Here is a 14,206-nt window from a genome sequence, read left to right on the forward strand (position 1 = left end):
GCCGCGCCATGGCCAACCCGTCGCAGTGCCTGGAGGAGGGCGCCGGGCGCTGGCCGCCGCGGCCGCCCGGGCCGTACAGCGAGGCGCAGCGGCTGGCGCTGGAGGAGCTGGTGGCGGGCGGCCCCGAGGCGCTGCGGGCCTTCCTGCGGCGGGAGCAGCTGCCGCCCTTCCTCTCGGAGCCCGAGGTGCAGGCCATCGCGCGGGGCGCCCTGCCGCCCGCCGCGGCCCCGGAGCCGGCGGGCGAGCCCTCGCCCGGCGCCTCCCTCGACGCCTCCTCGCTCACCTACTTCCCCGAGCGCTCGGACCTGGAGCCGCCGGCGCTGGAGCTGGGCTGGCCGGGCTTCGCCAGCGGCGCCTTCCGCGGGCTCACGCGGGTGGAGGCTCACTTCCAGCCCGGCTGCGGGGACAGCATCTACGGCTGCAAGGAGGCGGTGCGGCGGCAGATCCGCTCCGCCCGCCAGGTGAGTGCGCGGCGGCGACGACGACGCCGCCGCCGCCGGCGGGCAGCGCCCGGGGTCGGGGCGGAGGGGGGTGCCGGGGGTGCGGGCTCTGCCGGCAGCGCCCCCCGAAAGCGCCCTGCCCCGGGGCCCTTCTCCAGCGGGTCTGCGAACCGGGACAAAAATCAGCAACGGTGTCGGTGAGCATCTCCTTCGTGTGACGCTAAGCGAGGGCGAGCGGCTTTAAAAGCCCCGTCGAGCAAAGAAAGCCTCGTTAGGAGGGCAAGCTCGTAAATGCACAACGAGCGGCACTCATCCTGGCAGCGGGCATCTGTGCGCTACACCCGTGAAATCTCACTTTCCCGGTTACGTTGCCTCAGCGGTGGGGGGCCAAGAGCTCCCCGTCCCCCAGCACTGCGTGCAGAACTGCTGCTGCTGCTCATGGCCAAACCACCCGCTGGTGTCGAGCTGATCTCGCTCTTGCTCAAAGCAGAAGGCTTCCTATTCCAGGTTCCTTACTGATGTGCTCTGCAAGCCAGATTCGCTTGCAGAAACCTCCTACTGTCCCTGAAAGGATATGACACAAAAAAGGCCTCTTTATTGTAAAAGACAGTTGTCTACGGAGATAACCCTATGACTACATCTCCCTTCTTTGTCTTGTTAATTGCCCTTAAGTAATGTGCAGACCTGCTCTTAGCAGGATTTCCCTCCTACAGGAGTGAATGGTTTTGATCTGATGCAGAGTATGGCTTAAAAATCACACAGTGTAGTAATTTCTAACTGTTCTTTGTAACTCGTTATGTTACCTGAGTTTATAGCTTCCAACTGTAATCCCCACGAGGGAACCACCCTTCTCGTTAGCAGCCATTCAATTGGCTTAGCTGAAATTTAAATGTATAGCTTCCTCTTCAGGTGGCCAGGTGAAGCAACCCCTGGTTCTGTGTGTGAGGTGCTGGCTGAATCAGCAGTTGAGCTTAGTCCCTGCCCCCTTCTGAGTACAGAAGATTAGGGCAAGTTTGAGGATGACATGACTGATGGGCTTCTGGCCAGAAACTGTGGCAGAGGAAGCTCTGTTCTCAAAGCATCCTTATCAGGTAGACGAGACCAGCCTGGTGACTCGAGTAAACTCCATGAAAACATGTTTCTCCAAAAAGCTCTACTTGTTTGTCACATTCTTGCTTGTAGCATCCTGCCAAACACCTTCCCTCTCACCAAGCCAAGAGCCAGGCAAGCTGTTCCTGCTGCTGCCATGTACATGCCTGATCCAGGGAGCGCTTTTGTGGACATGCAATGGAGAGAAATTTTGACCCCCTATAACTTACTGAATATCAGATGCTGTGCAGTATTTCTCAATCATGTCCGAGTTCTCTGGGTTAATGTGAGGAATGGGAAAACTTCAGATGTTGAATAGTTTCTTCTCAGTTTGCTCAAATGTGGTTAGCTTAAGTGACTAAGGGGGACGCTTGCTATTTTGCCTCTGTTATCCTGAATGGATGAGTGTAGAGAAAAGGGTTTTCTTTCTCTCCTCTAAACAAACATAACTGTACTTTTGCTTATTTTCAGTTTAAGTGTATTCCTTTTTCAGCTGCTAGCTCTGGGATTAGAACTCAAATGTGCTGTTAATTGAGTAGTCATTTGGAGGCACCAGTGTTTCCAAGGGGTTTAGTGTGAATTGTTTTGTTTTCAGGGGTTATTTTCTTACTCATCTGGTCTTGTCAAAAGCATCTTATTTTTCTTTATCTTCCTTTGGCACTTAGACAAGTGATTGGGTAAAGAAAAGCACAGGAGACATGTAAGAAGCTCAAGCATAAGCTAACTTTATGTAGAGATACCAACATGCCTGTGTGTGTTATACCCAAGAACTCATCTATGTGAAGCCAATCCCTTGGGGAGCAGGGCACCCGTGGGAATAGAAAGCTTAGCCTGTTCTTGTGGGAAATGTTTCCTCTGAGTACGGGCAATGCCACACACAGAGCAGGTCTGTTACATGCATACATGCCTTGGGTGTGTTGCAGCAGTGTGGAAGCCTTGCCTACCTGATAAGGGCAGGTGCCAGGTACCCACAGCAGTTGTATAACTGTTGTCCTTGATGCTGGTCTAATAGAAAGAGAATAGAAAACTAAGTCAGGAAGCCAAATCCTTTATGCCTTTGTGTCCCCCGCACAGACGTGTATTCCTGGTTTTGAAGGGTGAGAATTCTAGCACCAAAGTGGTGTGCGATGCAGCTCTGAATTAGCTGGAGAGATTGTTCATAAATGTAGGACTGTTGTCTTGTCTTTGGCCCACTGAGAGAAAATCTTCCTGGTTTAGGACTTGCCTTCTGTAAGGACTGTTGATTTGAGTGAGTGAAAGGATTTCTTGTGAAGGTGTGGGACGGAAACTCAGAATAACTGAGAACTCTAGTAAGAGTTTGGAAGTAGTGTATTCAGTTTATATGTTGTCACAGAACTAGTTTATCTCTCGGTAACTTATTGTGTATTGTCTCACAAGGGACAGCATTGCCTTCCTACCACACAAACAAATCAGTTGGGGTTTGTGAGATCTTCAGCTGTGACAGTGAGGAGGCCATTTGAGCTAATTCTCCTGCAGGCAGTGGCTATCTGTAGCAGGTACGCCACGCTGGGAGGACAGGAGTGGAGATGGCTTGTCTGGATTCCCAATTCTGCTGCGATAGCTTCCCCAATGTTACCAAAAGGCCACATTACAGGAGGTTATGTAGGAAACCAGGCTGTGAAAGTGAACAAAAGCAGCAGCAGATGTGATCAAAAACCTCTTCAGGCTTAGACTTTGCGCTCCAGGGCACAATGAATTTACAGAAACATTGCAGGAATACAGAAATCTTTTATAACTTGCTAGGGCCTGCGCAGCAGGACAAAAAAACGTGCATCTGGCCTTGATGACAGCAGCAGGAGAAAACGGCTGGGGAAGGCAATGATCTGGCCTTGTGTAAAATAAAGCCCTTCAACAAGTGTTGTGACTTCTCTTGCAGGTGATTGCCCTTGTGATGGATTCCTTCACAGATATTGATATCTTCGGTGACCTTCAGGATGCCTATAACAACCGCAAAGTCCCTGTCTATATTCTTCTTGACCAGGACTTTCTACCCCATTTCTTGGAAATGTGCAAGAATTTGGGAGTTTGTCCTGAGCAGGAAAGTGTAAGTACTAAACGTGGGTGAGGTTTGGTTTTGAGGGGTTTTTTGTGGTACAGTTTATGGTTATGGATATCAAAGATACCCTTCTGTAAAATATCAGACTCCCTTGAAAGACTAAAGCATCTTGTCTGTTAACTGATATAAAAGGGGATTTTCTGAAATGTTTCTCAGTTAATGAAGACCAAGGCTCCATATCACATGGTTTCAGTACGGTCTCTAATCCAACATGTGAAACTGCTCACAAACTCGGTGAAAACCATGCAGAAAAGGCACATCTACTACCCTATGCTACTCGTATGTAGGAGCTATGGCCATGCTATGCAACAGCCTGGTGTGCTGGGTGGAGCATGCACTATGATCCCTGTCCTGAGGAAGCAAGCATTTTCAAGCATTTTGCAAGATCTAAGTAGCTTTATTTTTTGGCTCAAGGAACTGCTGGCTAAGGAAAACAGAAACATGGGAAGCTCAGGGGTGGTATAGCTCTGGTAACACCTCATTTCTTTCCTAATACATAGTTGCTTTCTTTTAAAAGGGTTTGGATGATGTGACTCGGGCGATTTACTCAATTCCTCTGAATATAAGCTGATATGACTGTGTTATGGCTCAGCTTGGACAGGCTTATGTTCACCCCAGTGAGAGTTCTTCTGGATGGGGAAACACTTCTAGCTTTGTGAGCAGTAATTAATTAGAACTGGCTGTTCTCTCCACAGACTCTCCTAATCTAACAGAAATTTAGCACTGTGTAACTAATAACACTCACATGCAGACAATGAAAGGAAGTTCATTTCATTACTGTCTTCCATAGTATCCGTAGCTGCTTTTAGGTAGAATTGCTAATCAAAATGTTTTGGAAGTTAACTTAAATCTGATGTTACTTTTTCCTTTCTCTGAAACAGCTGATGAGAGTTCGAACTCTCACAGGGAACACGTACTACATGAGGTCAGGTGCCAAAATTGTTGGAAAAGTCCATGAGAAGTTCATGTTAATTGATGGCATTAGAGTGACAACAGGCTCCTACAGGCAAGTATTGGGGTCTGCTGGTGCCTGATGAAGCTATAGAAAGGGGGAGTTTCTGCAGGAAGGATGTATTCAACTTTGCTGTTGCCTGGTATTAATGAATGCCAATGGCAAGTGGACTAGCTGAGTCTAAGGGGAACTAACACAAAACTGGAAACAGCTTTGGAAAACTGGTTTACACAATTTGTTGCTAGCAAAGCACTTGGCTACAGCTAAACAGAGCTCTTTCTGGAGAAGAGTGAGTGAATAGTCTGTCGACTTTATACCTTCTTTATGCACAGCACTTCTAAGCTGAGTCTTGCTATCTCTAACTGTATGTGTTGAAATGCTCTGAAGATTAACTGTGAATCTTGGTTTGTTTTCAATAGTTTCACGTGGTCTGATGGGAAGCTGAACAGCAGCAACTTGCTGCTACTGTCAGGTCAAGTGGTTGAACACTTTGACCTTCAGTTCAGGATTCTTTATGCCCAGTCAATGCCCATCAGCCCTAAGAGGCCATCCAGCTGCAGGAACAGTGGGATATTTGATCACCTAGCAAACAGAATAGAGTCTCCTAAAGAAGATACCGTGGAAGGCAACTTGAGAGCAGAATTTGCCAGATTGTCTAGTACTCCAAAGAAACTGTTAAAAGAACTAGAACTGGCTGAAGATACTCCTGGAGGAAAACCTTTTAACTTGGGGCATTCTTGCCTCTATGAAGAAGAGTGGTTCAGTGATCAAGAGGCCATAGTGGAACGGAAAAGTGCATCGACTCAAACTGGCCCATGGGAAGAGAAGCCTGTAGTGACTGTGTGTAATGCTGCCACGCAGACCAATGCTGTAATGGCAGAATCTGGCACTCAGACTTCTGTCGCTGCTAGAATGACAGGCACTCAGACTTCAGTTTTGCTGAAGACTGCAGTGACACAGACAAAGGAAGAGGAGTACACAGAAACACCCCTGCTTCACAGAAAGTTGTCAAAAGAAGGATCCTGTCTCTCTGGAACGGCTGTAACAAGTTCTAGTCTGCGATCACTGTCTTCGTCATCATCCCAGTGCTCTCTTGCAAGCTCTACCGGCTCACTATCTTCTCTCCGGTCCTTTGAATATTCTACCAGTCACAGGGCAGAGTATTTCCAAAAACTACATAAAGAGAGGCAATTCCACTACTCCACTATCAGGTCGAAGCTTAGCCACATGGTTGATATCCTATCCCGGAGGGGACGTGTGCCTGAAAACTACATGACCCAATACACTGGAAGATGCAATCTAAAACAGAGGCGTGACATCAGTGCCAGCCTGCGCAGCCTCCGGGACGTTTCATTCTTTTCGCTGAATAAATAATTACTGCACTGAATGCAGAACACAAAAGCTCCAGTCTCAAATAGCAGTCACTTTGTACCTGCTGATTCTTCCACTTCCAGCGCTTTTTTAATACATGTGTACACCACTCTCCACATTGTTCTATACTATGCAATTTAAGCAATAAAAAAAAAAAAGTATTTATTTATACAGTAACTACTTACACGTTCCTCTTATACGCATTAGTGGTGAAGGTTAATTTTCATTCTGCATGTTTAACCTGAAAAGTAAACTTATTATTGCTTTCTAGGATTGCTAATGCTCTGGCTTTAGTTTATGTAAACTTGGAAAAATCTGAGTCAGAGTGCCTTTGGAGATTTAGCTTATGTCAAGGTATACTCAATTTTATTTTTTTTAATATTGGCTTTTATTTCTACTTTATATTTGGCGTGAGGAGAAACAACTTATATAGAGCTGACTAGCTCTTCAGTTTGATCATCCTCTCACACCTTTGTGTAGAGACATATATCTATATATTTATAAAAATAAATATATATACATATCCTCAGAAGAGCATCTTCTTAAAACCAAGACCAGGAAGTAGCAGCTTAGCACTCCAAATAACTATACCCATTTTAGGTACAGCCCTGATGTAAATGTGTCTAGTATGTGGAACTAAATGCTAGACATACTGGACCTGTAAGAGTATTTATAGGAACGTATTGTTGCAGTGTTGGGGTTTTTTGTCCTTGTGAGTGGGAGATGAGGTGATACCTGGAGTTCAGTGTCTTGCTGCAGCATACCTGCTGTACTTCTCTTTTGGGATGACTTCAAAGAACTTTTGTCTCTTGTGCAACTTGTTAAACAGAATTAAGACCGTTAGCGTTAGTGCTGTAAAATAAGCTTCCAATTCTGGCTTGGGCTAGGAACATCTGAACCATCTTGCTTCTGTTAAAAGACCTGTAAACGGGTTCCTTCTTTGGAGTGAACTTAGAGGCAAAACAATCACTGAGGGCATGTGACAAAGCCCCTGTTGAAAACTAAACTGACAAATGCACTACAAAATGTTATGGGTTATGTTTGCTAATATTATTGTACGAGTGGAAAAAAAAAAATCATTTTTCTCTTTAGACCGTCCTATCTGAATTATTCTCTTTGCTGCTCTGTTTATCCTTTACCCACTACTAACTTGGTTTGAGGAGCTGAAGTGCCACTCTATTTTTTGGAAATACTCTACTTTCAATATTAAGTGGATCTTAGGTTAAGTTGCTTTGCAGAGACATTCCCTGAATATTTGTTAGCCATATTCTGTCCATGTGCTTGCTGTCTGTGCTTGCTGGATTGCTTATCTGAGAAGTGTATGGATTCCCTCTCTGAGCTCTGACCTGTAGTGTTGGTCTTTAGGCCTGCACCCCGGTACTTTTAGTGACCAACCAGACTCTGAATTCTGCCAAGTCAAATCAGAGTCTAGGTTATGTATTTTCTTCTTATTTATGGGCACGTGTGTCCAGTAGATGGCACATTTCAGCTGTTGTCTTGAATATTCCTGTAAACAGCAATGAATGAGTGAATAAACAGAAAAATATCCAAAACTCCAAAAGGCTGCAACTTAAGTGTAGAGAGCAACGCTAGTCTACCAACTTTAGCATTTGTACCTCTGAAATCTATATGGACAAAGAGGCTTAGCTACTTTTATTGCTTGGATTTCAAAGCAGCCACTCCTTCCCTAAAGCTGTAAGGCAGATGTACAAAGAGGTGCAGGTGAGGAGGGGAAAAAAAAGCTGTCTGCACTTGTTTAAAGAAGCTAAGATACTTTCTTGCCTGGTCCCTGGAGCTGGAACACTGGGAGCGAAGCAAGTTGCAGAGAGGGAGCCAAGATACACCTTCAGAGCCAATCTCGAGTTGTATTTTTGAGAGCTCGTGTTCAGCAGCGCTTGAATGTATGTACAATCAGCGTGTTTGTTCTCTGCGCTTTTTAACTTTGTTGTGCCGTGCAGCTGTTATGGTACTCTTACAGGAACCAGAAACCGTTTACAAATAAACTCCTTTTGCCACGGGGCTTTTCACCTGATCGTTGCTGAGCTTTGTTTTCTATTTGTTTGGCATTCTGAATCTGGGTGACTAACGCAGCGCTTCCCCTGCTGTTGGTGCTTTCCTGCTACGCCGGGTAAGCCGAGCGGCCGGTAATGAAGCCGCCTTTGCCCTCTCCAACCTCGGGAGCAGCCTTTTGATCAGGGGCTGGGGAGCAGCTCGAGGGCTGTACTTACTCTCCCTGCTTAATTCGAGGGTTGCTTTTCCTGCGGACGCTTCCCCGGGCGGGGGGAAGCCCGCCGGGCTCCGCCGACCCTGACTTTCCCGTGGGCGACGCGGCTCCCGCGCCCCTTTCCTCCCCGCTGCCGGTGGCTGCGAGGGGACGGGCGGAGCGGAGGCTCCTCAGCCGCGAGGCGGCCTCCCTTCGCGCCGCCGCCGCCGCCGGTTCCCTCCCGCTCCCCCGGGGCCGGGCGGGAGGCGTGGAAGAGCCTCCCGCGCGTGGGGCCGGCCCGCGGAGCCGCCATAAAGGCGCGGGGCAGGAGCGGGCCGGGCCGCGCCATGGCCAACCCGTCGCAGTGCCTGGAGGAGGGCGCCGGGCGCTGGCCGCCGCGGCCGCCCGGGCCGTACAGCGAGGCGCAGCGGCTGGCGCTGGAGGAGCTGGTGGCGGGCGGCCCCGAGGCGCTGCGGGCCTTCCTGCGGCGGGAGCAGCTGCCGCCCTTCCTCTCGGAGCCCGAGGTGCAGGCCATCGCGCGGGGCGCCCTGCCGCCCGCCGCGGCCCCGGAGCCGGCGGGCGAGCCCTCGCCCGGCGCCTCCCTCGACGCCTCCTCGCTCACCTACTTCCCCGAGCGCTCGGACCTGGAGCCGCCGGCGCTGGAGCTGGGCTGGCCGGGCTTCGCCAGCGGCGCCTTCCGCGGGCTCACGCGGGTGGAGGCTCACTTCCAGCCCGGCTGCGGGGACAGCATCTACGGCTGCAAGGAGGCGGTGCGGCGGCAGATCCGCTCCGCCCGCCAGGTGAGTGCGCGGCGGCGACGACGACGACGCCGCCGCCGGCGGGCAGCGCCCGGGGTCGGGGCGGAGGGGGCTCTGCCGCCGCGCCGCCCTCCCGCCGCCCCGCTGCCGCACGGCTTCCCCAGAGCCACCTCGTCCTGCCCCCTTCGTTTACTTTTAAATAAACTCCCGGTTTTGCTTACTGCGCTGTTTGGTTATTGCTCCCTCCCCATCTCTTGTACTTATGTTTTGAATAGGTTCGTTACCGGCCAGCTCTCTTCCCCCCTATTGATGAAAACCGAGTCCGTGCTCTCCGGGCCTCGCTAAGCTCGCTCAGGGAGTTGGCACCTGCGAGCGATACCTCCTAAAGGCGCCCCTTCCCAGCTCCTTTAAGTAGTCGTTGCTTCCACATCGTACGGCGGGCAGGCAGCAGACCTTGGGGGTTCAGCCCGTGGGAAAGATCTGCGAGGGCAGGAGCTGGCTCTCAAGGGAGGGTTTTTTTTACTCAAGGAGCTTGGGCGAGTAATCAGATCTTGGCTTGAAATAGCATGAGAATCTGAATAATAAGTGGAAGAAAAAACTCATTTTTTATCTTAAATAGAGAGGTGAGTTGTAAAAATCACCCGTTGAACACTGGTGATTTTCATTTTTTTTTAACTCTTTCCCTTTGTATTTGAAAAGTTTGAAAGGCTCTGGAAAACTTAAGTTTTGGAAATAAGCTCGCCTTTTTCTTCAGGCAATGCTTTTGAGGAAAAGACATCTGTTTGCAGGCAAAAAACCTCTTGCCTAGGAATCGGAGACCAAATTTGTCTAACACAGAACTAGACCCCTGTTTTTGCCGTATCTCAGGGTGAGGAAGAAACCTGAAGCAATACATTTATTTTGCCACTGTTCTGGTTCTTCCGAGATATCCTCAGCACCCCCAAACACTTCCACAATCAGCTCAGTGCTCCTGTTACACCAAAAGTTACTGATGTAACTGAAGAAAACTGACAGCAAAATGCCTTTCTTTTCCTCATGCAAAATACTTTTTTTTATCAGCTCACTTAGGTTTTTTTTTCAGAGAGGTGTCAAGTTTCCCTCTGCCTTCGTAGGTCCTGGCACTGCGCTACAGGTGGGGAGAAAGGAGAAAATGCTCAGATTTCTGTAATTTTTTCTGGAAGGTGAAGTTATGTGGTAAAAAAGGGAAGGCTTTAGTATGATCTTAATTAAAAACCATGAGCAATGTGCTACTGAGTAGATGCAGGAGCTATCACTGCTGCTAATCAGTGATGAACTCCGAGCGTCTTTCCACAATAGGCTTTCAGGCTAGGTTGTTCATTCCTATCAAACCAAATAAGATACAGATCCTGGCAAAAGAAGCTTCAATGTCTGCAGCTGAAATTTTAGTAAAAGATGAGATTCTACAATGCAATAATAAAAATCTTAAATGTTATCTTCTATAAATCAGTCAAGCGATGACAAAATTGAGGCAAATAATCTTTAACAACAATTTCTGTCCATAAATTCAATACATTCTTTTTTCTATTTAACTATACAGGGATAGGAATAAGTGATCACAGTGAAGGGGCAATGTATATTGTGTCTCCTGTGCCTCAGTGTACTGTACTCAGTAATCACCTTTACCAAAATACCACTCTCTTCACAAACTTTGTTCTAATCAGTCATTTTTTCCTTTCTCTTCTCTTTCTTATATGCCTATTAAATGTTTCAGCAGTCCTGTGAACAACAGAAGAACATACCCTATCACAGAAGACTACTGTGTTCCATAACCACTAGGGAAAAAAACAGGAGGGGTGTGGGGGAGAATATTTAATTTGAAAGTCAAATTTCTCATGTGCCATCTCCCTTGGGATGCTGTGGCAACAGCCTAATGATTTCTTCTGAAACTTGTTGCAGATGATTGCCCTGGTTATGGATTCCTTCACAGATACCGATATCTTCAAAGACCTCTTGGAAGCTTGTAGCCAGCGGCAAGTTAAAGCCTATATCCTTCTAGATCAGTCTTCATTTTCCCACTTTCTAAAAATGTGCAAGGATCTGGGAGTTGACCTTGAACGGGAAAAGGTAAGCCTTGTCATATTTTTAGGGATAGAGAATTGATCCTCTTATGACTGTAATCTTTGAGCTATCAAAAGAAGAAACTGTTACGCCTGCTGCCACAACTTAAAATGGCGTTTATGTAGCTCTAGCTCTTTCTTGGAAGACTTAACCATTCTTGCATAAGAAGGCAATTATTAGGAAAACTGAAATCTTTGTAAGCGGATGTTACAGGTGCTTTCTGAGCACAAATACTAATTGAATATTCAAGGAAATGCAAGAGGAATGTCCACTTCCTAAAGCATGACTGGAGTTGCTCAGGTTCGCAGAGACTTTGAAGGCTGATGGAGGGGCAGGTTCTCAGGAGTCTATGGAGTTCGGCTCCCTCCAAGGTTAGGCGACAGGAGTTTTTACAATCACATTGTGCACAATCAGTTTATGGGTTTGCCCCTTAATGCCACCTCTTTGCCTACTAAAACAAGACAAAATTATCATTTGGTTCCTAGAGAGTGAATCTTTTGCCGCTGCACAGCAACCTTTGCTAGTTCATCAGTGATCAGTTATTGTTGTGTTGGTCCTTTAAAAGCAATCATTTAAATTTGAAATCCACATGATGTTTGCTGTATCTTTAACAGTTGATAAGAATTCGAAATATCACTGGGAAGACATACTACACGAGGTCGGGTGCCAAAATCGTTGGAAAAGTCCGTGAAAAGTTCATGTTAATTGATGGCATTAGAGTGACAACAGGCTCCTACAGGCAAGTGCCAATTTCTTTCTGTTGCTTAACATGATTTCTTTACATGGAAAGGAAAAACAGCCATGCTGCAAAACTGCTTTCCTTATCAGAGTTTATGTGTAATGTTTGTCCTAAAAAGAGCACACGGCTCATCATTTGGATTATAAGAATGATTTTACTAAATGTGAGGAAAGAGAATTTTCAGTTAATGCTTTGTGTACTATTTGTTTTGAATCAACTCAGAATTTTCTCATTCTTCTTTTGCTAGTTTTACGTGGACAGATGGGAAGCTGAACAGCAGCAACATTTTGATCCTGTCAGGCCCGGCAGTTGCACACTTTGATCTGGAATTTCGGATTCTTTATGCACGGTCAAAGCCTATCAACCTCAAAGAGTTATCCAGCTGCAAGAAGAATAAAGTGTTGGACCAGCTGGTCAGGATAACAGTGGCTTCCAGAGACTTGACCAGGGAAAACTTCCTGAGAATGGAGTTTTTGTATCTTAGAGCTTTTGTAGGAAATCTAAAATGGAAGAGAAGCTGGCTGCATGCTGCAAGGGAGGCAGTCTATGTGTCGAATAATGCAATGCATGCCTCTCCTCCACTGACTAAGAGGAATGGCTCTCTAGTTATGAGGCCACACTGGATCATAGAGAGATGAATTGCACATTGACTCAGGGCAGGAAGCAGAACCTCAGGAACCACGTCCAGCTGTCCATGTCCAGTACTGTCTTACAGTATGTTTGTAAGAGCAGCTGGGAAACAAACCTCGAACTGAGAGAAAGTGATACTGGAATTGTGGGTTTTTTTGAAGACCACTATAATGCAGATCAACAGATACAGTTACGATATTGTCAGGCTCAGATTTGTTTAAAAAAACCCAAACACTTTAACACCTGGAAAGTCATTATTGACTTCTAGTATTCTGTCAGATTTTCATTTTTCAACCTATTCTTACACGTTTTAAGATGATGGGTTAGCAATGTCTTAGCTCAGTTGCTCAAACACTTTTTTTTTTTTAAGGAAACTAGGTATAGAAAAGAATATTGCTTAAACGTCTTCCAAAGATGAATAGCAGGACTGCTGTATGGCTCTGAAATCAGTCTAAGCTTAGTCTTGTGTTGCACAAACTCTCCACGAACTGTTTCATGACACAGAACTGAAGGGCAGTAACCTTAATCTAGGAACTAGTAGATTAGTACCATGCTACTAGTCCTCAAATGTCACATTACACAAAGCTGTGCTGCTAAGCAGAACGAGCTAACTTGTCAGGTGAACAAGGCTCTTGCAGTGACTGAATTCCAAGTGACCCTTTCTTAATTATAAGAATACTTGGATTGTCGGACATCATGCAATAAATGTGTGCAAGGAACAGTATTCCTAAGAGCCTATTATGTTTGTAGCAGAGCCAAATAAGACCGTTTTCTTGGCATGACTGTATATACTCTTTGGTTTCTCTATGGTTGTTACTGCTGTCTGATCTTATGGGAAAAAAGTTGAGTAGATCTGAAATCTGTGAAGCTGCTGCTATTTCTCAAAAACCTTACTTCCACCAGACATACAATAACATGAAAATCATAAATAGAACCATTTATTTTTAAGGTTTCTCGCAAGCTAGATTTAAAAAATATATCCATTCATTTCTGGAGACAAACAGGAAAAAAAAACCCCTAAATGAATAAACTATCCCCCCAAACAGTTGTACATTGAAGCACTGAAATTCCAGCAGCCTGCCAGTACAGAAAGTCTTGTTAGTCCAACCATGGCAGCTGTGGCAAAAGCAAAGGGACACCATTTCTCAAGTTGTTCTTGAGGCTCTTGCTACTGCAAAAAACTTGGGTATATGCTTGTGTAAGTGTCTTGTGGGTTCTGGGCTTTGAAGGGGAAGGTTAAAACTTAGCTAGGGAATTTCATATGGGTCTATGCTCCACATCAGCAGGATAACATTACATTGGACATGTGCAGCTTACAAAAATGGTCTTTATGGACAATGCAGTAACGTAGTGATTAGGATACAACTAACCTGCGCCCTTTTTCTTCTGCACTTACATTCATGGAAATGTAATAGTTCTGACTTTCCTAATCTGTGAATGTTCAATAGTTTATATAGTCTTAGCTTTCATCCAGAAGTATGTATTTTTATTAAGTGTATTTTCCATAAATACAAAAACCATACAATGTTGTAATCCATGGAAAATATTGTTTGTGCAATCTTATTTTCACAATAATATCTGTATATGTTTTCTCAAATACAAATTTTTAACTTTGTTAGTCATCTCATTACTTTAGTAGGCAACTCTTTCCATGTGCCGTTAGTAGGGCTTTTTCTCAGCACTTGCTAATATACCAATGATACAAAATACTGTGATAAGAGTTGTGTTTATTTTTGATAGAGTGGACTTAATCTGAAAAGTACATTGAAATAAATAGCTAGGGTTTTAAGAATGTCTTTAATTATGACTGAATAACCTCTTTTTCAAGTGGTTACCTAGAGACTTAGCATAACAAGTGACCATGGAGG

The 14,206-nt window shown here is 45.9% G+C and overlaps 2 protein-coding genes across 2 annotated transcripts; both read left to right on the plus strand.

Moving 5' to 3' along the window:
- Window positions 1-8: 8 nt before the first annotated feature.
- LOC142045592 (protein FAM83D-like) lies at window positions 9-7,950 on the plus strand. The gene is made up of 4 exons (XM_075059278.1): window positions 9-461; window positions 3,427-3,594; window positions 4,488-4,612; window positions 4,978-7,950. The coding sequence occupies exons 1-4, from the start codon at window positions 9-11 to the stop codon at window positions 5,930-5,932; spliced, it is 1,701 nt and encodes a 566-aa protein (XP_074915379.1). The 3' UTR covers window positions 5,933-7,950.
- A 459-nt stretch (window positions 7,951-8,409) lies between these two features.
- LOC142045614 (protein FAM83D-B-like) lies at window positions 8,410-13,311 on the plus strand. The gene is made up of 4 exons (XM_075059312.1): window positions 8,410-8,932; window positions 10,808-10,975; window positions 11,584-11,708; window positions 11,956-13,311. The coding sequence occupies exons 1-4, from the start codon at window positions 8,480-8,482 to the stop codon at window positions 12,344-12,346; spliced, it is 1,137 nt and encodes a 378-aa protein (XP_074915413.1). The 5' UTR covers window positions 8,410-8,479; the 3' UTR covers window positions 12,347-13,311.
- Window positions 13,312-14,206: the final 895 nt, after the last annotated feature.

This window comes from Buteo buteo, chromosome 2 (genome assembly GCF_964188355.1).
Source record: "Buteo buteo chromosome 2, bButBut1.hap1.1, whole genome shotgun sequence".
NCBI lineage: Eukaryota > Metazoa > Chordata > Aves > Accipitriformes > Accipitridae > Buteo > Buteo buteo.

Excerpts from the sequence above, each read along its gene's own strand:
- LOC142045592 (XM_075059278.1), top strand. The coding sequence starts at position 9 with ATGGCCAACCCGTCGCAGTGCCTGGAGGAGGGCGCCGGGCGCTGGCCG. Across the intron at positions 462-3,426 it reads AGATCCGCTCCGCCCGCCAG|GTGATTGCCCTTGTGATGGA; the intron begins GTGAGTGCGCGG and ends CTTCTCTTGCAG. Across the intron at positions 4,613-4,977 it reads GTGACAACAGGCTCCTACAG|TTTCACGTGGTCTGATGGGA; the intron begins GCAAGTATTGGG and ends TGTTTTCAATAG.
- LOC142045614 (XM_075059312.1), top strand. The coding sequence starts at position 8,480 with ATGGCCAACCCGTCGCAGTGCCTGGAGGAGGGCGCCGGGCGCTGGCCG. Across the intron at positions 8,933-10,807 it reads AGATCCGCTCCGCCCGCCAG|ATGATTGCCCTGGTTATGGA; the intron begins GTGAGTGCGCGG and ends AACTTGTTGCAG. Across the intron at positions 11,709-11,955 it reads GTGACAACAGGCTCCTACAG|TTTTACGTGGACAGATGGGA; the intron begins GCAAGTGCCAAT and ends TTCTTTTGCTAG.